The sequence below is a fragment of the Podarcis gaigeae genome, assembly GCF_964106915.1.
Source record: "Podarcis gaigeae genome assembly, chromosome: 13".
In the NCBI taxonomy this organism is placed as follows: Eukaryota; Metazoa; Chordata; class Lepidosauria; order Squamata; family Lacertidae; genus Podarcis; species Podarcis gaigeae.
The window spans coordinates 37,848,659-37,872,540 of NC_139689.1; the positions used below are offsets into that span (position 1 = coordinate 37,848,659).

Consider the following 23,882-nt stretch of genomic DNA (forward strand, 5'->3'; position numbering starts at 1 on the left):
AATCGGGGAGGAGACCGTGGAGGGAGGGAGGGAGGCAAGGAGAGAGAGGGGGGGTCCCTCCTCCGCCTCTGCCTCCGCCTCCCCCCCTCGGCCGCGGCGCTCCCCGCCGCCCCGCCCCGCCGCTCGGCCTGGGCTCAAGCCTCGGACTGGCGCTAGCGCTGAGGCGGCGGCGGCGGGAAGAGGCGGCGGTGGTGGTGGCGGCGGCGGCGAGCCTCTGGGAGGCGGCTCATGGTGCAGCCATGTTCGCTGGGCGTCTGTCTGCGCTCCGCTCCGCTTCCTCCCACAATCCCGTGCTGAGGAGGAGGAGGAGGAGGAGGCGGGCGGGCGGCTGTGAGGGGATGGTGGGCAGGCGGGGAGGAAGGGGCAGGGGCGCCGGAGATGGAGGGAGGGAGGGAGAGTCTGCACGCAGGAAATGGAGCAGGAAGGAGGAGAAGAAGAAGAAGCGGGGAGGGGGGCGCAAGGCTGGACGGAGAGGGCGCCCGCAGGGGCCGAAGGACAAAGGCAACGGCGGCGGTCGGAGCGGGCAATGGCCGAGCCGGCCGGGGTGAGGGGAGGGGAGGTGGACGGGCGGAGGGGAGATGTGGGGGGAGCTGAGGCGGGTCGCGGTGGGGGGGGGGGAAGGAGCCAGAACAAGCGGGAAAGGATGGAGAGGGGGGCAGGTCAAGTAGGGCTGGCGGGGTGGGGGGACAGAAAGGGCAGCAAAAGCTGGGAACCTTTTCTCCCTTTTTTTTTTGCCGAGGTCTTCCCCGCTTTACTTTCCACGTGTGAACTTAAAATGCCGACAAGGTGGGCCAGGAAGTTGGACCGCTTTTTGCTGGGAGTTCGTGGAGCGCGCGGGGTAGCTCTCCACGCCGTTTCCGTCGCGGCTTTGTGTTTTGTTTTCTTTTTAACTCCCCACCCCCGGTAATGTTTGAAGGGCATTCGCATATCTTAAAAAGACGCGGTGAACTCGGCCTTCGCAGCACTGATTGGCTAAGGCTTCTCTCTTCCTCCCCCCCCACCCCACCGGGCGTGTGTTTTCCGACACGTGGGGATGCCCTTCAAAACGTTACGGCGGAGACGAGAGTCAAGCCTTGGCTGGTGGGGAAGTAGGAGATCTGTGCAAGGGCACTCAGGGTTGCTTCACACAAAGGTGTAGGAAAAGGTACAACAGTAGTTCGTGCTGGATGTTTGATCCTAGCTGTGTGCACAGGTGTATAGAAGGCAGAAGTGAGGCACAGGGAACATATTACATTGCTGACAGCTAGACAGCAGAGGGACAGGCCAATATGACTTCAGAGACACTACTTTCTCGCGCCCAGTAAGCGGCTTCAATCTCACGTCCTGTGTACGCACTATGAAAACAAGGAGTACACTGCAAGGACACAGTGAAGCTAAACTATGTGCCAAACTAAAATACTAAACTCCCCTCTGTGCTCTGTCCACAAACACAGATCGAAATAGACACTCACACAATTTTCATAAATGACAGTGTATGCCAAGGTGGCTAACCTGTGACACTCCAGATTTTATTTTATTTTATTGGACTACAGCTTCCATCATCCCTAACTGCTGGCCATGCTGGCTGGGGCTGATGGGAGTTGTAGTTCAGTAATAGCCCCCTCTGCGGTATACCAATGACGTGTGAAAATTATTGGCTTCCTGATGCACTCCTGATTATCACTCATATTAACGTGCAAAAGCAAATGTAGAATCTGACAATGAAGCCTTACAAGAGAGCAAGTTACACAAATGCACAGCCAGTCGCTTCTCTCAGAAGGTGAATTGGTTTTAAGATGCAATGGTTAATAGACCGTAAGCAATCGACAGCTTCGGCTGGAGGGAGGATGCAGGTCAGTTAAAAGACTTTAGCGCAAGGTAAAAACAGGTCTCAGGCCTGAGCAGGCCATTTTCAGCTCAGACTTGAAGTTAAATGGCCTGTAGCTTGCTTGGTCTCAGACACAGCAAGCTACAGGCCGTTTAAATTCAGGCCTGAAAGCACCCAACTCATCATCTTAAAATGGAAAGACCTAAGCCCTGTTTACTGACTGCAGTATAGAGCAGCATTCTGATTTTGCCCAGAAAAAAGCGTATTCAAAAGAATCTGAGTCTAGTTTTCAGAACAACACTCCCTGCAGGTATTATGGCTACAAAGGAGTGGTTTAAATCTATGCCTCCATTTACTAATTGTCAGGGACTCCAGAGGTTGAAACCTCATGGCCTGAAGCTGAGATACACCCTAGCAAGGCACCTGGGTCTGTGTGTGCTCAGCCCACTATAGGTGCAGACAGAAACAGTGGTGTGCAATGTCAGCTCCTGCGATTGGAAGGCTGTACAAAGTCTCTGGATTGGCCTGTCCCTCTGCTGTCTAGCTGTCAGCAATGTAATATGTTCCCTGTGCCTCACTCTAGCTGCTGACATCAAAGAGTTTACTCAACTGGAGAACACACTCTCCAGGTTGAGATTCAGATACAGCTCTCCCACCCCAACTCCCTGGCTTGGCCCCTGCATGAATGCTTGCCTAATTGCCTTCCCATTATTAGCTTTCTGGTGCCTGCCATTATGTTAATTTTTCAACTGCTTTGATTGAGTAAACCACCTTGGTTGCTTAAGCAAAAAGTATAAATAGAGGGGGGTGCCCAGAATTGCATCTCTTTTCTCAAAGCTGCAGTTGTGCATCCCTGTGTGTAATGTAGTGGGGAGAGAACTAAAGTTTCTAAATGCTGTTCCTAGTTTTTATTTATTTGGAAGTCATAATCAAGGTCCATTCAGTGCAGAACAAGCCAGTGAGAGTCCGGTCCCTTAACACACAAAGAACTTGGACATGGCAGGTGTGTGTGTCTTCTGGTTGTGAGAATTCACTGCCACAAGATGTAATGATGGCCACCACCATGGATGTTGTGTTTCTTTCACCAGTCTTTACCGGAGAGACAGCAGGAAGCTGAAAGGGAAGGGCGGAATCTCAGCGGTAAACTTTGTATTGTGTTGTATTCAGAACACAGGTTCAGTTTGTTGCATCCTCAGTTAAATGGTCAAGTAGCAGAAGGCAGAGAAGAGCTGTTATTAGTCAGAGTTGACAATAGTAGGCTAGGTGGAGCAACAGCCGAAGGCAGCGTCATGTGGCTAAATTTGGTACAAACTAGCCAAGAGATCGAAGCATAGTTGTGGCTCTTCTGTACTATTCGGAAACTTGGAACAAATACACCCTCAAGAGATTAAACCCTTGACATTTGGAATACGTTGTCACTCAATATACTAGACTACTAGTAAAGACTAAACACAATATACTGCTTATCTCTAGCCGTGTTTCACAGCTGTGGTTGGTGCTTCACTTGGGAGCAAGCCAAAGCACAGATATGATGGAGTACTATGCTGTGTTTCCCCCTATTATACACCCTTTCCCAAATCCTCACATTGGCAAAGAGAGCTGCAGTACCCCTAAGACCACCTGAAAACTGCTGGTGGTCTTGGTGAGCTGCTTAACGTTATTTGCGCCTGTCATAGCAGTGATAATGCACTGTGCTAGATGCTGTATGATTTCAAATTGTATTTTTATTGCTTCTTTTATGTTGCATTTTATTGCATTGCAATTTGCATTTCATAGAACAGTATAACACACTAAGAACACAATTTTAAAGATCAGTATGTTTAATGCAGACCCAGGGCCCAAGAGATTTTGGCATCGGAGGTGAATCACAAAATTCCTCCCTCCCTCACCAGGGAAGAATGGTTACAGATAGGTAGCCGTGTTGGTCTGCCATAGTCAAAACAAAAAAAAAATCCTTCCAGTAGCACCTTAAAGACCAACTAAGTTAGTTCTTGGTATGAGCTTTCGTGTGCATGCACACGAAAGCTCATACCAAGAACTAACTTAGTTGGTCTTTAAGGTGCTACTGGAAGGGAAGAATGGGTGAGTGAAGGTCTATAACACAAACAAAGGGGGGAGGAATGAAGATCCTCATCAGGATCTGCTGGCTCTGTGGATCCTGCTGCCTGAGGAGGTTGCCTCATGGGTGGAGCGGCCTTCTGCGGACCACCCGAATGAAGCTTGCAGACCATTGGTGATCCAAGGAATACCATTTGGGAACTCCTGTGCTAGAGCAATGTCTCAGCTGCCAAGTCCTGGGCAACCTGGTACTCTATGGCTAGTTTCTTCCCAAGAGTAAGTGAAACCTGCCTGTGCCAAGCCCAGTCCCAAGAGCTATTCAGACAAGGAGGACAATGACAGAATAGTTCAAATTTTATTTTCTACAAATGCTACAATAAAAGATTCACAGATGGCTCAAGTTATAAAGGTGTGCTCAGGGTCAAGCAAGCAACACTTCAGGACATGTGAGTGGAAAAGGATGAATGGATATGAGTTTAGCATATGGGCATGCAAACACCTTGTGCCCATTTTACTGAATGATCATCTTCCCTTCCTGGACATCCACACAAAATTGTCTGACTACAGCTGCAGGCAATGCATGTAAACATAATTTGCTCCTCCTTACATCACCATAGAGGTGTATTTGCTTTCTACAGCTGATCTGTACATTTTCATCAACCTATGTCCCCCCTTCCCTTTTAAACACCCTTCCATCTTGTCTCTTAACCTGCCTGCCCACTGTATTTCTTCCTTGTCCCCTAATTTTCACACTTCTCTAAATATACGTGGGGGTGGGGGTGTTCAACTTGCATTGCAAAAAAGCCCTCCTGCTTGAAGCCCTGGAAAGCAACTGCCAATCACAGCAGAAAATACTAGGTTAGAAAATACTGACCCGATACATGGCTGCTTCCTGTGCGCCCTATGTCATTGTTAGATATGGTCGGGATGTTCTCTAGATCAGGCATTGCTCCATTGAGGATGCAGGGGCAGAAGGCCGAGCTACCACTACTTATACTGATGGAGAGACTTCATACCGCAAACCAACCACAAGGGCAGATGTTATACACTCCTCTTCCCTTCTGCATCTTAATAGTGCTCTTGAACACACCCTAAAGGCCCTAAGAGTTATTGTTCAATCATACTCTGAGAATTATTTTATGAAAACAAGCAGGTATCCCATCCACCCTCTGTCAAACTCTAGCAAGCACATGCAAGCCATGACAGAATAAAGGCACAGCTATAACAAGGCTTGTTCACATGACACAGGTGGTGGGCAGGAGAGAGGGGTTTGTGTCACAAACCTGCGCAAATGCTGGATTCGGAGCTGTAAAGTTGGTGATTCATTTTTATGCCAGAGTAGCGAAGAACAGCCGTATTATTCACATTTCAGATTCTTATTCCTCAAACAACATAATGCAGCTTTCTGTCTTCACACACACACACACACACACACACACTTTTTCTCTTTGTACATAGTACACACATATATGCAATATACATAATTCAGTGGTCCACACCATTATTTGGGTATGTGTGTGTTCCCCGTCAGGTATGCTGCAGGTGAATTCACAGTGTTTTTTTCTGCACATAAATTGGTGGGGAGGGGGGTACACTTTCTTCCAAGAGTGGTGATCTTGCTTGCTGTTGACAACTCAGGTTGGTGGGGCAGTGTTGGTGCTATTCCTGGGGTGGGGAGTGGAGAAAAAGAAAAACACCGTTTCTTAACAGTGAGCAAGAAGCCATACAATGACAGTAGTAGGTGATGCTAATTTGCTTAAAACATTCATGCAAGGTTGCGTCATATATTCAGGACAAACACCCCCTCCCTTTTTCTTTATTAATAACAAAGAAAACTGACCCCTCTCTCTTGGCCTAGTACACAAGAGATGGTGAGTCAGGCAAAAACTTCAGAGCAGTGACTGGCGAGTCTGTCAATTCCTGTTTTCTAATCCAATTCAGTCCTCCACATTTCCACATAACTTTATGATTTTGTTTTTTTAAAAAAACACAAGTCATGAAAGTAAAGCAGCATTTTAGTGTGAATTTCTCCAAAAACACATCTTTGTGTGCAGTTTTTTTTTTTACATACTCATTTTTGCAAAGCAGTCTTCCCTTATAGGATGCATTTATTTTTTTTGGCAAGCTATTTTCATGAACGTATGCATTTTAATGCAAAGTTACCCCAGTATATGCATTTTTGGACCCATTCCTTGGCTGGAGAACTGCATTGCAAAATTTGGAGGTGTGCAAATTTTGAAGCCTAGCTGCGTTTTGATTAATATATTACAGTCATACCTTGGGTTACAGATGCTTCACGTTGTGTTTTTTTGGATTTCAGTGGTTGCGCATGCGCAGAAGTGCTAAATTGCGCTTTGTGCATGTGCCGAATCGCAGCCCGCACGTGTGCAGATACGACACTACGGGTTGCGGACGTGCATCCCACATGGATCACGTTCGCAACCCAAGCGTCCAGTGTATTTCGGAAAGTGTGAGCTGGGCAAATTCGCATATAAATACAAACTGAATTCCCAGCTGCCTGCGAGGCTACTTAGGAGCACAGGGGAGTGCGTGGAAACCACTGTTTGGGGCAGGGGCAGGAGGAAATGGACTGCTGCCTTCTGCGCTACACTTTTACCAGTTCATAAACATATACAGTGGTACCTCGCGTTAAGAACTTAATTCGTTCGGGAGGTCCGTTCTTAACCTGAAACAGTTCTTATACTGAGGCGTGCTTTTGCTAATGGGGCCTCCTGCTGCCGCTGCGCTGCTGGAGCGCAATTTCCGTTCTCATCCTGGGGCAAAGTTCTTAACCTGGAGCAACCACTTCCTGGTTAGCAGAGTTTGTAACCCGAAGCATCTATAACCCGAGGTACCACTGTACACACAGCCGTTAAGTTGTTCACAGTAACAAAAATACTCTAAAATAAAGATAAATTAGAAACAGCAGGATAGTCCCTGGGTTTTAGCTAAGCCCAGCCAGAGCCAACAGAGAAAGTTACATTTCGTGAAGCCGTTCCATGCTGCACTAACTGCCTAGCATAGTAGCATTCTGTCAGTTGCTGTCATGTCACATTAGTTTCCCACCCTTCCTGCAAGGAGCTCAGGGCAGTGCGCATGGAGCTAGCCCATTTTTATCTTCACTGGGTAGTTTAATGCTGCTGCAAAGCTGCAGCCGAGATGTGGAATCTTCTGCCCTTCCTCTATGTGGTCTGGACAGACGGGTTTGTTTCCCACTGACCCAGCCCATTCGTGATCAGCGTTAAGACCCAAATCCAATTCTCCAGCCACTTCCGCCAAACAAGCTAGAAGAGGGCCATAGCTCAGTGGGAGAGCACCCGCTTGGAATGTAGAAGGTCCCACGTTCAATCACTAGGGAGGGCTGGGAGAGAATCCCTGTCTGAAAATCATGGAGAGCCACTACCAGTCAATGTAGACCAGCATCTCTCAACCTTGGGTTCCCCCAGAGGTTGTTGGACTACAACTCCCATCATCCCTGACCAGTGTCCTGCTAGCTAGGGATGATGGGAGCTGTAGTCCGACAACCTCTGGGGACCTAAGGTTGAGAAAAGCTGGACCATTTCAGCATTCTGTCTTGCACACTTGACACAGACTTGGGTTGCAGCTTGGGCAAGAGGCTCGGGGTAAGATCTGAAAAACTCTTGTACCTGTTGTAAGGTGGAGGAGGTGCATCGTGCACACCTGAAGTTTCCAGCACTTGCTCATAGGATGGAAGTCCCGGTGCCAACTCTGGCTTTGGCTCCTCGCCAAAGGTGGCGAGGGGCACCGCAGGATACAGGTCGCTTTGAGCCCTGATGAGGGAAGGAGATGAGTCAGAATGGTGAGAGCATGTCACAAAGCACTCCTATGGACTCTGGTTGCTTGCTGACAAGCTCAGTTATATCATCATAAATAACACACTGACTTCAGAAGGGCTTCTCATGTACGGCTTAGGAAAGAAATACTTTCTTAAGCCCAAGAATTACAGAAAGAATGATCTAAGATGGAGATGGTGGACTGCCAGCCTTCCAGGTGATACATGACGCCAACATCCATCAACCAATGGTTGTTGATAAGCAATCCTTAAAATGCCTCAACTACCAGCAGCTGCAGTATTTATTTTAATAATAATAATAATTTTTGTACTTCGCCCATCTGACTGGGTTGCCCCAGCTCCTCTGAGCACCTTTCAACAAAATATACAAAGACACAACAGAACATCACACATTAAAAACTTCCTAATACGGGACTGCCTTCAGACCTCTACAGAAGGTCATCTAATTCGTTACCTCTTTGACATCTGGCAGGAGGGCATTCCACTACAGAGAAGGCCTTCTGCCTGGTTCCCTGTAACTTACTTATTGCAACGAGACCCTCGGAGCTGGATCTCAATGTCTAGGCTGAACGATGGGGGTGGAGACGCTCCTTCAGGTATACAGGGCCGAAGCCGTTTAGGGCTTTAAAGGTCAACACCAACACTTTGAATTGTGCTCGGAAATGTACTGGGAGCCCATAAAGATCCAAGGACCAGTGTTATATGGTCCTGGCGGCTACGCACATTCACCAATCTGGCAGCTGCATTCTGGATTAGTTGTAGTTTCTGAGTCACATTCAAAGGTAGCCCCACGTAAAGTGCATTGCAATAATCTAAGTGGGAGATAACCAGAGCATGCACCACTCTGGCGAGACAGTGGGCAGGCAGGTAGGGTCTCAGCCAGCATAAGGTAAAGGTACCCCTGCCCGTACGGGCCAGTCTTGACAGACTCTGGGGTTGTGCGCCCATCTCACTCAAGAGGCCAGGGGCCAGCGCTGTCCGGAGACACTTCCGGGTCACGTGGCCAGCGTGACATCGCTGCTCTGGCGAGCCAGAGCCGCACACGGAAACGCCGTTTACCTTCCCGCTGGTAAGCGGTCCCTATTTATCTACTTGCACCCGGAGATGCTTTCGAACTGCTAGGTTGGCAGGCGCTGGGACCGAGCAGCGGGAGCGCACCCTGCCGCAGGGATTCGAACCGCCGACCTTTCGATCGGCAAGTCCTAGGCGCTGAGGCATACCAGATGGAATTAATTTTATTTATATTATTATATTATTTATATTATATTATATTATATTATATTATATTATATTATATTATATTATATTATATTATATTATATTATTATATTATATTATATTATATTATATTATATTATATTATATTATATTATATTATATTATATTATATTATATTATTATACTGCCCTATACCCACAGGTCTCAGGGCAGTTTACAGAATAAAATCAAAATATAAAACCACAAAATCCAAAATAAAAACAAAAACAACCCAATAGCTCCCCTCCCCCCCCCCCAAAACCCACATTTTAAAAGGGCCTAGGATGTAAATCTGATCAACCAAAGGCCTGGTTAAAAAGGAACGTTTTTACCTGGCGCCTAAAGGTGTATAATGAAGGCGCCAGGCAAACTTCCCTGGGGAGAGCATTCCATAGACTGCAGAGAAGCCCCGTTCTTGTGTTGCCACCCTCCAGACCTCTCGAGGAGGAGGCACACAAAGGAGGGCTACAGAAGATGATCTCAGGGTCTGGGTAGGTTCATATGGAAAGAGGCGGTCCTTGAGGCATTGAGGTCCTGAGCCGTTTAAGGCTTTATAGGTCAAAACCAGCACTTTGAATTGGCCCGGAAACTAATTAGTAGCCACATAGTCGAAACAGGATCGGTGTAATATGCTCAAACCGTCTTGCTCCGGTGAGCAACCTGGCCACTGAATTTATATCCCATCCTTTTTCCCAAAGGAGCCTAGTGTGGTCTGGAAGGCCTCTGCTAGCTGCGAACAATACAAGTTTCTGCATCCTTGTGCAGGTAGTTTCCCTGACCTGCTTGTGATATTGACTTTGGGCTGTTGTTTGACCTTGGGCTCTAGACCTAGGCTGATCTTCTCCGCTTGACCTTGGCTTGTTTGGATTCCACGGCACTTGCAATCCTGCCCTTGTTGGCAAATGTTTTGCTAAGAGGCTTATACAGCCGTACCTTGGATCCCAAACACCTTGGTTCTTGGATATTTTGGCTCCCGAACGCCGTAAACCCGGAAGTGGGTGTTCTGGTTTGCGAATGTTCTTTGGAACCCGAATGTCTGATGGAGCTTCCGTGGCTTGCGATTGGCTGCAGGAACTTCCTGCAGCCAATCAGAAGCCACGCTTTGGTTTCTGAATGTTTTGGAAGTAGAACGGGCTTCCGGAACGGATTCCATTTGACTTCCAAGGTAGGACTGTACCTCCTGGAGCTGGGACCCCAATGTTGAGGGCGCCCACTGGAGTGTGATCAACTGTGGGAGATCCACTCAAGGACTGTCAGGTACTGGCTGGATGAGGAGTGATGGGAGGCAGCAGCAGGGAACCCCCCTGAAATATACTCTGAATCAGACTGCTGCATTTTTGGATCCTATTCAACTCAGTACATAACACCCCCCAAGGGAAACTCCAGAGGAGGAAGGCTCAGAGCCAGGGGATTGGTGGTGGGACACTTGAAGAGAGGTCAGAGGGAGAAGATTGTGAGGAGGGGCTGGATGCTAAAGGGACAGAGGGTTTGGGAGCAGAAAGAGCCTGTGGCAGGGAGCAGTTTAGACTCTGAGGCTGAAGCAGAAGAGGGGGGTCAGGCTGCTGAAGAATCCAGGGAGTCTCCCACTCCACCCCCATTGTTCAGCCCAGACACTGAGATCCAGCTCCGAGGACCTTCTGGCGGTTCCCTCATTGCGAGAAGTGAGGTTACAGGGAACCAGACAGAGGGCCTTCTCGGTAGTGGCGCCCACCCTGTGGAACGTCCTCCCATCAGATGTCAAGAAAATAAGCAGCTATGCCATCTTTAAAAGACATCTGAAGGCAGCCCTGTTTAGGGAAGTTTTTAATATTTAATACTGTATTGTTTTTAACTCGATTGGGAGCCGCCCAGAGTGGCTGGGGAAACTCAGCCAGATGGGTGGGGTATAAATAATAAATTATTATTATATTATTATTGTTGCAACAAGCTCTCCTCCACTGTGGTCTCCAAGAACGTGCAGGATAATAAGGAGAGAAGAACAGAGACCACAGGTACATAGATACCATTTGAGACTGCTTGGGAAACATCCAGGAGAGGAGGAGCCTTAGAAGGGGCAGAAGGCAGGGACCTTCAGTCCTGGCAACTGCTCCACAGGGGCAAGACCTACTGGGAACTGTTGCTGATTTGTATGCTGTTTCCTTGAATAAAGGAGGGACGCGGGTGGCGCTGTGGGTTAAACCACAAAGCCTAGGACTTGCCGATCAGAAGGTTGGCGGTTTGAATCCCCGCCACGGGGTGAGCTCCCGTTGCTCGGTCCCTGCTTCTGCCAACCTAGCAGCTTGAAAGCACATCAAGTACAAGTAGATAAATAGGTATTGCTCCTGCGGGAAGGTAAACGGCGTTTCCGTGCGCTGCTCTGGTTCGCCAGAAGCGGCTTAGTCATGCTGGCCACATGACCCGGAAGCTGTACGCCGGCTCCCTCGGCCAATAAAGCGAGATGAGCGCCACAACCCCAGAGTCGGTCACGACTGGACCTAATGGTCAGGGGTCCCTTTACCTTTACCTCCTTGAATAAAGAGTTAACTTCCCTGACCTCCTGATTTTGAAAGCTGCTTGGAACTGCTTCTCATTCCGATGCATGCATGCCCCCCAGAGCACCTATACTTGGACCCTGATCCGTACCTGGAACGGCTCCTCTGCTTCCTCCGATATTTGATGTAATACATGCCCACAATTACAAACATGACTGCAGACACCAACGCTCCTACGAGGCCAGCCATCAGGCCGGCCACGTCAACACCAGGTCTTACTGTGGAAGCTGGAGAGATTGAGGGAAGATTAGTAGAGATATCTGGTGTCCGCCTCCGCAAATTGCCCTAACAGGAGCCCTGTTGTGGGCACTGCCACCCTGATTCAGAGGGGCTTCAGAGATATCAAAGTTGCCTTTTCTCCAGGAAGTACAATCTGCCCTCCCTTGCTATTATGGGCTGTTTATGAAGCAGCCGTGGGAAAACACTGAGGCAGAAGGTCGTCCTTGGAATTCCTATTTTAGAAGGGACAACAACAGGAGATATTTCGGCTGGGAATTTAATAAGAGTTCTGGGCAGGATCTTTGGCAGAGTGGCCTGTGCAGATAAGAAAAGGGAAAACACCTAGTAAAAGTGAACTATTGGGCTTTTTCACACATGTAGGAGGAAGGAAAGGAATTTGTTTTAGAAATGATTATTGCTGATTTATTGTGGATTTGATAATCACAAATTATCAAATCCACAATAAATGAGCAATAATCATTTCTAAAATAAATTCCTTGCACTCACTTGTAGATATTGCCATTGTTTTTTTCCTGGGGGGACGCAAGGGTACGCATACCCCTAAACATTTTGTGCGTCTGTGTACTTTTGTCCATTTACTGCATTTACTTTCCCTGATTTGAACTATAAAATGGTGATTTTTTTGAGTCAAAACGAGAGTACCCCTAAACAGGGTGTTTGTTTGTTTTTTTAAGGAAAAAGGGACTGGAAATTGCAAATGGTAAAATATTGTACATGTAGGATTTGGCAGGTGGAGAGCTGATGCTTAAGGATAAAAAGTTCAAAAAACTATTGTAAAATAAGGTTAACTGTAAGGAACAGAATGTGAACTAGAAACAACTAGAAAAATAAAGCAGCAACAAGAGGAAACCTTGGACACACTGAGAACCAAATGTTCACTAGACCCTTTTGATCCCCCTTTTAAAATGAAGTATAACATGCTTTATATTTTCCTTGTAGGACAGCTGGGAGTGCTGCAAACCACAGTGGTGATGAGAGCCCACCAACTTATTTTGCAGAGGGCCCAATCCGCAGAGTGTACTGGGCCTTGAAAACCCTGTTGACACCCCTTAGCTCAGAGTAAGCTCCTGGCGCAAGTGCCAAAAGTCTGCTCTTGCTTCCCCCTACTGAAATTTGGCCTGGGATAGCTCAGTCGGTAGAGCATGAGACTTTTAATCTCAGGGTTGTGGGTTCTAGCCCCACATTGGGCAAAATAAATTATGTGCGTGGGTGTTTATGGCCTGTTTGCTCCTCAAGGATGAGCCTCTGGGAAACCAAACAGGAGTTTGTTTCCTTCTGCCATTAGCTGACTCACAATGGGCAGTAATAAGAGGCATGCCTGGGAATTTCCTGCTGCCATTTTCTACCCTTACTCACTTGCGCCTCCTTTCCCGTTGTGTTCGTAGCTATCCCAAAACATTTTCTGAAGAGAGAACAAAAAAAGGGAGGTTAACATGGCATGATAGCAAATACCGTCTTTTTCGCCCTATAGTCTTTTTCGCACCTAGTTTTTTTATTTCCCCCCAGGCACAGGGCTGGGGAGGGGGAAGCCCGAGCTTCCCCTGACGCCAGCCCCAAGAACAGGCTGCTATCTGCAAGCCTCCCAAGGCGGACTCCCGCGGGCTCCCAAGGCTTGCAGATAGCTTCCTGAAGCCTGCAGCGCCCCGACCCCTCTCGCTCTCCAGGCTTCAGCGAAAGCCTGTATTCGCCCCATAGGACGCACACACATTTCCCCTTCATTTTTGGAGGGGGAAAAAGTGCGTCGTATAGGGCGAAAAATACGGTAACAGCCTTCCCGCCATTTTGAAATCCACGTCCCGAGTTCTGGTGGTGGTAACCACTAGATGCTATCTGCACTATACATTTAAAGCAATACCATGCCACTTTAAACATTCATGGCTTCCCCCCAAGGATCCTGGGAATTGTAGTCTGTTAAGGGTGCTGAGCGTTTTTGAAAACGCCTATTCCCCTTACACAGCTACAACCCCCAGAGTGATTTTACAACCAGTTCCTCTCCCCAGGGAATTCTGGGAAGTGTAGCTGTAGGAGGGGCCATTTTTTTGCCCTGGTGAGGCCCTTCTTGGTGGGCTGCTGCAGTGGCATAGCATGGGGGGTGCAGGGGGGCCGGCCGCACCGGGCGCAACATTTGGGGGTTAGGGTTAGGGGGCGCAAATCCACGGGTTAGGGGGCGCAAATCCACGGGTTAGGGGGCACAAATTACTTGCCTTGCCCCGGGTGCTGACAACCCACGCTACGCCACTGGGCTGCTGGCTCCTTACCTGGCAAGACCAGGTGCGACACAACAAACGGGTACTTATTTTTGAAAGTGTTGTTTTGCACAAATCTGGTAAATTGGAAAACATGTCTTTCTGACTAAATAAATACATGGCCATTTTGCCCATTGTGAAACGTGCTTGACACTTTGGCTTTGAGTATAGTTCACTATTTCACCGTTCCACCACAAAATGAATCCCCCCCCTTACAGGTGCATGCACTTACAGGTAAGCAAATACTCATGCACACGCCAACAACAGACCTCAGGTTTCCATAATGAACAGAGCGAATACACTCAACCAGTTATTGCCTGTGAAGGGACCTCTGACCGTTAGGTCCAGCCGCAGATGACTCTGGGGTTGCAGTGCTCATCTCACTTTACTGGCTGAGGAAGCCGGCGTACAGCTTCCAGGTCATGCAGCCAGCATGACTAAGCTGCTTCTGGCAAACCAGAGCAGCACACAGAAACACCGTTTACCTTCCTGCCGGAGCGGTGCCTATTTATCTACTTGCACTTTGACGTGCTTTCGAACTGCTAGGTTAGCAGGAGCAGGGACCGAGCAACGGGAGCTCACCCCGTGGCAGGGATTCGAGCCGCCGACCTTCTGATCGGCAAGTCCTAGGCTCTGTGGTTTAACCCACAGCGCCACCTGCATCCCCACTGCCTGCTAGTCAAGGTTTAAATGGAACCGGCTTGGGTGTGGACTGAAGCACACACAGAAAAATGGCATCTGTGCCGCCCACACGTGCAATGACACCCTGGTGTGCACACAGCCTAAGACTGCTTCTCCAGCAATGCTGCCTTATTTCCACACTTGTCGTTTTCTAATATGCACTCTAGAGGGCATCAGTCTATCGCAAAAGAAAGTCCTTTAAAAAAGGCGGGAGGGGAGACAACCTCAAATCCCTCGGATTCACGAAATCAGCTAACGAAAGTTCCTTTTGCACTAAATTAATCTTTGCCACAGGACTCTTGGCATTCTTGGCCGCAAACAACAGGCTAACTTAACCCCCGTCCTCAGAAGTCAAATCTCGGCAGATCTGTTTAGCTGAAGGAACCGTAAATATTTTAAACCGTGTACGCAACAAGTTAATTTTAATACAAAAGGCGTTGACTCTCTCTGAGTCAGGAGCTGAAACCAGTCCAAATTCTGAACTGGCTGCGAGCACATAAGAAACTGTGCCATGCAATCCTACGGACATGCAAAACTGCACAGCCCAAACCTCTGCTTGCAATTACTTGGGAGATTTGTCATATTAGTAAGGGATAGGGCAGTTGGCAGCTGTGTCCTATATGCTGGAGAAGGATTAAAGCAGGAACAGCTTCTCCTGTCAAGGTGCAGCGCTGCCAAGGTGCAGCTCCTGGCATTCACCCTTCTGCAGAATTCAATGCTGATGTTGTCAACATGGTGTCTGTGGGCGCAATGTCACACCCAGAGCCCACAAAGCCCCTGCACCTCCCCTCCGCTCAGTGTCCCCTTCGTCATCAGGTGGTAAAGATAGCTACTTTCCACCCCTTTCTTGAAAAGTACTGAGAGCTGGAGGAGGAAGTTCGAAGAACAACACTTTCCCACTTCCTCGTTTTGCGCCAAACAGTGGTACCTCAGGTTACATACGCTTCAGGTTAAAGGCGCTTCAGGTTACAGACTCCGCTAACCCAGAAATAGTACCTCGGGTGAAGAACTTTACCTCAGGATGAGAACAGAAATCGTGCGCAGCAGCAGGAGGCCCCATTAGCTAAAGAGGTGCTTCAGGTTAAGAACAGTTTCAGGTTAAGAACGGACCTCTGGAACAAATTAAGTTCTTAACCTGAGGTACCACTGTATGCTTTTCAAGATCCAGGTAGGCGACAGAATGACCAACAGAGCAGGAAGGAAAGGGAAATTAGCTGGGAGACTTGGACAGGGAGAGGAAAATGGAGATACCATGAGGAAGAAAGTTGGGTGCCGCAAACAAATGCACTCTTCAAAACATCAGAGCAAATAGCGACTATTCCACTATAAATGGCAAGTGCAGAAAGGCCCAATATTTCAAAATGGTGGGCGATGACAACAACCCTTGAGCACATCCATTTTTTTAAAAAAGCAAAGGAAATCATGAAACATGTTGTGTATTGAGTCAAAGGATTTTATATCTGTATTATTATTGTCTGTATTTGCATTAGGGTAAAGTAACTGCCTTTTGGTTCCAGAGGGTACAGCTACTATTGGTTCATTTAAGCTGCTGTATTTGGATCCTCTGTCTTATTGGTTGCCTCCAAAAGGCAGGACTGAGATTGCCTGATATTGTTCCCTCCAAAATGTATCCTTTCTAGCTTGTTCCCTGTCCCTATAAATGTAGCTCTCCCCTCCTCAAGTCTCAGTCTTGTTGCTTTAATAAAGAAGTGTTATGTACTAGAGAACTGTCTCCAGCATATTATGTCAAGAGAGCTGAAATCACAAACCCCACGTCACAACAAAACATATACATATCCCCAGCACTGTATGGGAAGTGGTGTTAAAACGGACCGGTTTATTGTGGCATGAGCTTTGGTGGCAGACAAACATACACAGGTTTAAAAGGGGGGCGGGAAGAGACAAAGTAGAGGCAAATGGTAATGAAATGCAGAAGGTGCAGACTGTGACAATTCAATTAAAGCTGAAATATAAGCGAAACCAGTTCAGCCGCCATTTACCACAGCAGTAATTGTTGATTAACACAATCAGCTTAGCATTGCTCAGCTAATTAGCACCTGCAGTGGGACAGGAAACCACCGCTGCAACAGACTCGCCCCTCTAGGGCTGTTTAGGTCTTCCACTATCAAGGGCGAATACTGTGATAACTAACCTCTTGACTACAGTAAAGAAAAGTTACATATTATTTGCGGTTCTTCTGGTTTCTAAACTACAAACAAATCACCTTGGGCTACAAGGGTTCTGAATCACGATTACCATGAAGTAGTACTCTGCATTTGGTGTGAAATAAAGATGTAAGATGTCAATAAACATAAATACTACAGAGAAAACAACACAGCGCTTCCTTGAGATAATGCTTGCTGGCACAAAGGCGCAAATAAGCCAGTTCTATTGTCTGTGTCTATGCCCTCGCAGCACCAGCAAACAAACTTGAAAGAGTGCACGAGGGTGCACACGTTATCTTTATAAATAGCAGTTTCCCCAAATGGTCCTGCAAATGCTTCCCCACAGAAACCCAGAAAACAAGTTCTAAGTATTAACTGAGCCAGTTCAAACGCTGGCGACCTGCCTCTGTGGCATGTGTTGGAGCATTCATACATTCGATTCAGTATTTGGGGATTTAAGGGGACTGGTGCAAGGAAGGACTGGGAACCTGTGGCCCTCCAGATGTTGTCGCATTGCAACTCTCATCAGCCCCAGCCGGCATGACCAATGGTCAGGGAACATGGCGAATGCAGCCCAATGTCTGAAGGACCACAAGGTCCTCATCGCCAGACTAAAGGGATGCACTTATGAGAGAAATGCTCTCAACCAATGAGAGCAGAGGGCAAAGCTTGGGGGAACAGTGACGGCTGGTGCCTATTTAGGATTGGTGGGTCTGAAGGCAGGGAGGCCAACTCTAGGTGGCGCTAGAGCCACTGAGAGCCAATCTATTTCTCATTTTTGTCATCCTCCTCCTCCCTGCCGAGCTGTGCAAGGGAAACACTGAGATGATGGAGGAGAAAACTGACAGCCAAGGCCAGCCCCTGGACTGGTTGCAAGCAGGCAGGAAGGTGGGGGTCTAAGCTGAGGGCTGGATGCAGTTGGCAATGGACCAGTCTCCATTGTGGGGGAACACAGGGACTGAGGAAAGGAGAAGGATCTCTTGGTGTGGATGGCAAAGAAGGGGACGAAAGGCCTTGGATACAGGAGAGAGTGTATTTAGAGAGAAATAATATTGGGCAGTTTCTGCCGAGAATCTACTTTGGCTTCTCTTGCGTTTAGTTACATGGGAATGTTGGAAACTGCATAGCCTGTCAAGATAGGAAGAGACACAAAATCTAAATATACAAAGGAGAAGATATCCCAGAAACCACACAAACACATGCACACGTCATCTTGAATCACCTTCACAGTTCAGAATAGGGTGGTGTTTAAACTGATCTCACACACACTGATTTCCCAATTTGATGCAGCCCTTATCACTCTCCCCCCAGGAAACTGAGATGCAAACGAGCCCCACCCTAGTCACGGATTTATTTCAGCAATCCATCTCTGGCTGCTGCTGGTATCACTCCCTGCCTGCCCTGAACCATCCAGGGACCAGGACATAGCTCTGTAATAGGAAGCCTGAGGCCTGTTTGCACGTGGCTCTTTTACTATGCTAGGAATCTACCTGCTCCAAATTCCCTAGACGAGTCCTGACATGGAGCACTGTAGTTCATGACAAACGATGTTCCCTGGTTTTCCTTGGCTCTGAAGCACCAGGGCTTTATTGCCTTCTAAGGGAAGCATGGAATCTTGTCCCCTCTTCATGTATGAGGACCCTGCACACACACTGAATGCAACACAGAATCACAACTTTCCTCATCCTCAGTTTACATCAAGCACAATTTCAGTTTCCAAATGTACAGCAGGTAAAGCATGACTCAGAGCTGCTTTTTGTCTGCTTCCGCCCTTTCAGTTTTCAACTTCATAAATCTAGGTGCACAGATGATGGCAGGAAATAATATTTTAAATGTGCAGTGCAGTCAGTGTGGTTTATTTATTTTTTTAATATAAAATGTTGGGCCTAGCATGGGGGGAGGGATGCGGGTGGCGCTGTGGGTTAAGCCACAGAGCCTAGGACTTGCCGATCAGAAGGTCGGTGGTTCGAATCCCCGCGACGGGGTGAGCTCCTGTTGCTCGGTCCCTGCCCCTGCCAACCTAGCAGTTCGAAAGCACATCAAAGTGCAAGTAGATAAATAGGTACTGCTCCGGCGGGAAGGTAAATGGCATTTCCGTGCGCTGCTCTGGTTCGCCAGAAGCAGCTTAGTCATGCTGGCCACGTGACCAGGAAGCTGTATGCCGGCTCTGTCGACCAATAAAGCGAGATTAGCGCCACAACCCCAGAGTCAGTCACGACTGGACCTAATGGTCAGGGGTCCCTTTACCTTTACCTTTTTAGCATGGGGGGGGGCAGAATTGGTCTGCCCCCAATATTAAACTCCTTCGTAGAGAACTTAGCTATTAGGCTTTACCCCCATGTCTGTATAAATAACAACCCTCTTGCTATTAATTTATTTAATCTCTTCCCGGAAAAGCAGAGGTCCTGGTTTTCGAATGCTCTCTCTCTCCCCCTCTGCAACCAGTCCACTACCTTGGTAAGCTTTTATGTTTGTTGTACGATGGCAGACAACTACTGCATTTTGACTTGCTTCTTCTTTGCTAACCACATTCCTGACATTATAGCCCTTTGGCAGGTTGCTAGAAAGGCTATCAAATTGAAACTCCAGTTTTACTCTAGTCGCCCTGGTGCAGTCATGAAGACACGTTGCTATGTAGCAGGCAGGTGTTGCTAGGTTCTCCTTTCACTCAGCAGGTACAGACAGCTGCATCAGATTTTAATTTGGCATTTATCCCTGTTGGCCCTGAATCATTTCCCCCTCTATAATTCTGGGTGTGTTTTTTTGCGAGTACCTAGAAGTGCAGTGGACACGGGTGGCACTGTGGGTAAAAGCCTCAGCGTCTAGGACTTGCCGATCGAAAGGTCGGCGGTTCGAATCCCCGCGGCGGGGTGCGCTCCCGTCGCTCGGTCCCAGCGCCTGCCAACCTAGCAGTTCGAAAGCACTCCCGGGTTCAAGTAGATAAATAGGGACCGCTTACCAGCGGGAAGGTAAACGGCGTTCCGTGTGCTGCGCTGGCTCGCCAGATGCAGCTTGTCACGTTGGCCACGTGACCCGGAAGTGTCTGCGGACAGCGCTGGCTCCCGGCCTCTAGAGTGAGATGAGCGCACAACCCTAGAGTCTGGCAAGACTGGCCCGGACGGGCAGGGGTACCTTTACCTTTACCTTAGAAGTGCAGCAGAACAGTTTCAAAATCTCTATGCTAGATGCTATGATGCTCCCAAGCCCAAGGCTTTCCCCATACTCAGCTGTTTGGAAGTCGTCCTCAAAGACTTCGCGCATTTCTTCGTAGTTGCAAATTTCTTCTATGCATTCGCGCTCCAAGTTGCCTGGCGTGAACAGCTCAAAATCCCAGTGGTTATAAAGAGGCTTACGGCTCAGGAATCGATGTGCAGTAGAGTCATCCAGGATCACTGAGAACAGAAACCATAAAATATTATCCCGGAGTTTAGAGAAGGCAAGATGTCCTAGGACAGTGATGGCGAATGTTTTAGAGACCAAACTGCAACCCAAAACCCACTTATTTATCGCAAAGTGCCAACACGGCATCAACCTGAATACTGAGGTTTTAGTTTAGAAAAAAACATACATTAACATCTTTTGTCTTAAAAGAAAAAACACAGTAACAGAGCTTTCAATGATACAAACAACTTTTTTTTAAGGTAAAAGTTTGCATTTGGCATGCTTTTGAACAAGTAATGTGATTTTTGCTGTTGTACGCATGCTGATAATTTGTCTAACCTTGCTGAACTCCAGGTGGCTTACTCTTGAGTAGGAACGACAAACTGGCGGGAGGCCCTGGCACATCAAAAGTCGAGGCCTGGACAGAGCAGCAGTTTCCCAGCACAAACCCTCCTCTCCTCCACCCCCCAGCGTGGCCCCAAGGGTGAAAATGGTGCCCTAGCAGCGCTGGGACCATGCTGGAAGCAGCCAGGAGCCTCCAGCTGGAGCACCTGTTTCACCCCCTAGCTATGGCCCTGCTGGGGCAATGGCGTGCATGCCCACAGAGAGGGCTCCATAGGTTCGCCACCACTGTCCTAGGACCAAGAGTCATTTGTTCTCTCAAAGAAAGGGGAGTTGTTGCTACACCAAAGTGGAGAACCTTTGACCCTGTGTGCCCTCTGCCCTGTGCTGTGCCCTCCAAGCTAGACTGCTCCCCTACAGAATTCTAGGGACTGTAATTTGTCAAGGAAACACACTTGTTAGGAGCCCATGCCTTTCAAGTTGCCCCGGGAAAAATGGGACATTCGTATGAGATCTCAGTGGCTGTTGGGGTGCCGCAATATCGCACTCTCACCCCGATTTTACGTAGTAAAAATTTGGACGGTATGGGAGACTCACATTCCCCTCTGCAGTTCCCAAAGTGGTTTAACAGCCAATCCCTCTTCCCAGGGAATTCTGGGAGGGGGAACTAGGGTCTCTAACAACTCTCAGCACCCTTAGCAAACACCAGCTCCCAGTATTATTGGGTGTGTCATGCTGAAGTCCTCAGTTATTTTCACATACACCAGCCTTTGCCAACATGGTGCCCTCCAGGTGTTTTTGACGACAACTCCCATCAACCCCAGCCAGTTAGCATACACTTTCCACCCTCTAGGGGACGTTGCATATGAAGAGGACTGAGAATGGCAGCATTTACCGTATTTTTCTCTCTATAACACTCACTTTTTTCCTCCTAAAAAGTAAGGGGAAATGTCTGTGCGTGTTATTGAGTGAATGTGTGGTCCCTGGAGCCGACTGGCCCGAGTACAGGGGCAAAAATCGGGCAAAAATCAGATCGCGCGGAGGAGGGAAGTCTAAAGAGAGGAGGTTGCTGCTTTCCTGCATTCTGCCTCAGGGTCTTACTGCCCACCCTTCCCTGTTTTCGGTTGCTGTGTTTGCTCAAACACAACAAAGATCAGGGAAATCCCCTGCCCTCCTGGCAAATAGAGGGGAAAGGAAAGGATCGTGTCCTTCCTTCTAATTCCTTCCTAGTCACACTGCGTGCATCGGCTCAGGTTCCGTCGGCTAGGAGCGCAGCCGACAGCCACCACCTCCTCCTCTCTGTGCTCCGGTGCTGCTGCTTCGTCCAGCATTCTATGGACTCGCAGGCAGCCGGAAAACATGCAGGTGGGAGAGAGAGAGAGAGAGAGAGAGAGAGAGAGAGGGCTGGCTTGGGTGGGTGGGAGGAAACTTTTGCCTTCCCTCCCGTTAAACCCCTCTCCTGAAGCCAGCTGCTTCTCCGCACACCCCTCTCCTGCTCCTTATCCCTTCTGTGTTTTTTCTTCCCTCCCCACTTAAAACGTGGTTACAAAGCACGGATCCACATGGATCCTCAGGATCTTTGCATTGGGCTACCCCAAACTCACCGTCAAATCACATGTTTGTGGCCACAGCATGAAGCACAAAAATGATACACCCACTGTTTCATTCAGATCCCCCCCCCCTGTTTTCCTCCTCTAAAAACTATGTGCGTGTTATGGTCAGGTGCGTGTTATCGAGCGAAAAATACGGGATTTTGCAGGTATAGCAGAGGCTTCTGGGAGGTCCAGAAAGGCCTGGGAGCTGACAGCTGAACCCATCAGGTCCTTCTCCTTTCTTCAAATGTCACTGCTTGCTTTGATACTTTCCCAACCTTTCCAGGTGAGCTGTTTTAGACACTATGCATGAGGCATTGTTGCTTTTTTTGTTGCTCATAGTCACATGCCTTCACTTCCTGGTTGAATGACCCTTCATTAGAACTCAAAAGCTTATTGCACACAGTTTGAGGAAATGAGATGCTCCCCCCCCCCCATATATTGTATTCATTGGAAAATGTGGAATGTGGTTCCGCAAGGGTCCAATGCACTAGCTGGCTATTTGCTTGCTGTGACGTCTGTGTTTAGGAATGAGAGGAGCAGTGCAGGGAGCTTGGGCTTCTCATTGCTGCCACAGCCAATGGGACAAACCTCTCATTGGCTGGACGTAGATTTCTTAAAGACAGTAAGAGAGCTAGTGGTGGTGTGAAGTGGTTAAAGTGCTGGAGAAAGGGGTTCAAATCCTCACTCAGCCATGAAGCTCAGTGCAGGGCTTTGGCTAAGTCCAAAGCCTAATCATAGAGTTTCTGGGGTGGGGAGACATGGGTGGCTGGGATGAGAAGATCCTTGCATGATATCCTAGCTGCCAGGAGGAAGGTAAAGGTAAAGGGACCCCTGACCATTAGGTCCAGTCGTGGCCGAGTCTGGGGTTGCGGCACTCATCTCGTTTTATTGGCCGAGGGAGCCGGCGTACAGCTTCTGGGTCATGTGGCCGGCATGACTAAGCCGCTTCTGGCGAACCAGAGCAGCGCACGGAAACGCCGTTTACCTTCCCGCCGGAGCGCTACCTATTTATCTACTTGCACTTTGACGTGCTTTCAAACTGCTAGGTTGGCAGGAGCAGGAGCAACGGGAGCTCACCCCGTCGCGGGGATTCGAACCGCCAACTTTCTGATTGGCAAGTCCTAGGCTCTGTGGTTTAACCCACAGCGCCACCCGCATCCCTTGGGAGGAAGGTACAAACGTCGATAAAGAAGGCTTAAGAAAGGCCTATTTAGGGGGAACTCGTTCTACTTTACAGCTCTTATGTAGGCATTTTCCTCACTTCAAATAACCTTAAGAAGTCACCTGTGACCTCCAGGCTCTTTGTTCCTTTAGACTCCGCACACACAACATTTTCTTTTACAATCGGTGAAAAGCAAGTTCTTGTTTTTTTCCACCTAGTCCACACACACAATCCCTGTTGCATCTTTGCCCCTGAAATGTGCTCCTCAACAAAGTGGCTTCATCATTCCCAGAATAAATGCAGATGGGTTATGCTTTATCCCACAGTGTGATTCCTTTTAAAAACAGATGCAGGCAGCCCTGGCAAGGAGGGGTGTGTGTGTGTGTGTGTGTGTGTGTGTGTGTGTGTGTGTGTCCCAAACCTCAACTTACCTTGATCCTCTAGAGTCTGCTGGTGTTCCGGCTGCTTGAGCAGAACGGCAAAGCTGTAGCTGAGAGCTTGGAACAGCAAAAGAAGACATGGAGGACTCCACATGACGCGTCCTGAAAGGAGGACATGAGACAGTGCCAAAGATCTGGGTTCAAGAGAGTCCTGCAATATATA

General features: G+C 48.3%; 1 protein-coding gene and 1 long non-coding RNA gene across 2 annotated transcripts; one reads left to right on the forward strand and one right to left on the reverse strand.

Annotated features, from left to right (window-relative positions):
* Nucleotides 1-1,265: 1,265 nt before the first annotated feature.
* On the forward strand, nucleotides 1,266-5,534 carry LOC310830334. Its single transcript, XR_014557595.1, has 2 exons — nucleotides 1,266-3,719; nucleotides 3,900-5,534. It is a non-coding gene; the product is annotated as an uncharacterized lncRNA (long non-coding RNA).
* On the reverse strand, nucleotides 4,207-23,813 carry PRRG2 (proline rich and Gla domain 2; the record flags this gene model as incomplete). The annotated part of the gene is made up of 6 exons (XM_083709954.1): nucleotides 4,207-5,530; nucleotides 7,513-7,656; nucleotides 11,559-11,694; nucleotides 13,064-13,109; nucleotides 20,028-20,191; nucleotides 23,711-23,813. 6 exons carry the CDS (start codon nucleotides 23,811-23,813, stop codon nucleotides 5,500-5,502), a joined length of 624 nt encoding a protein of 207 aa, XP_083566080.1. The 3' UTR covers nucleotides 4,207-5,499.
* Nucleotides 23,814-23,882: the final 69 nt, after the last annotated feature.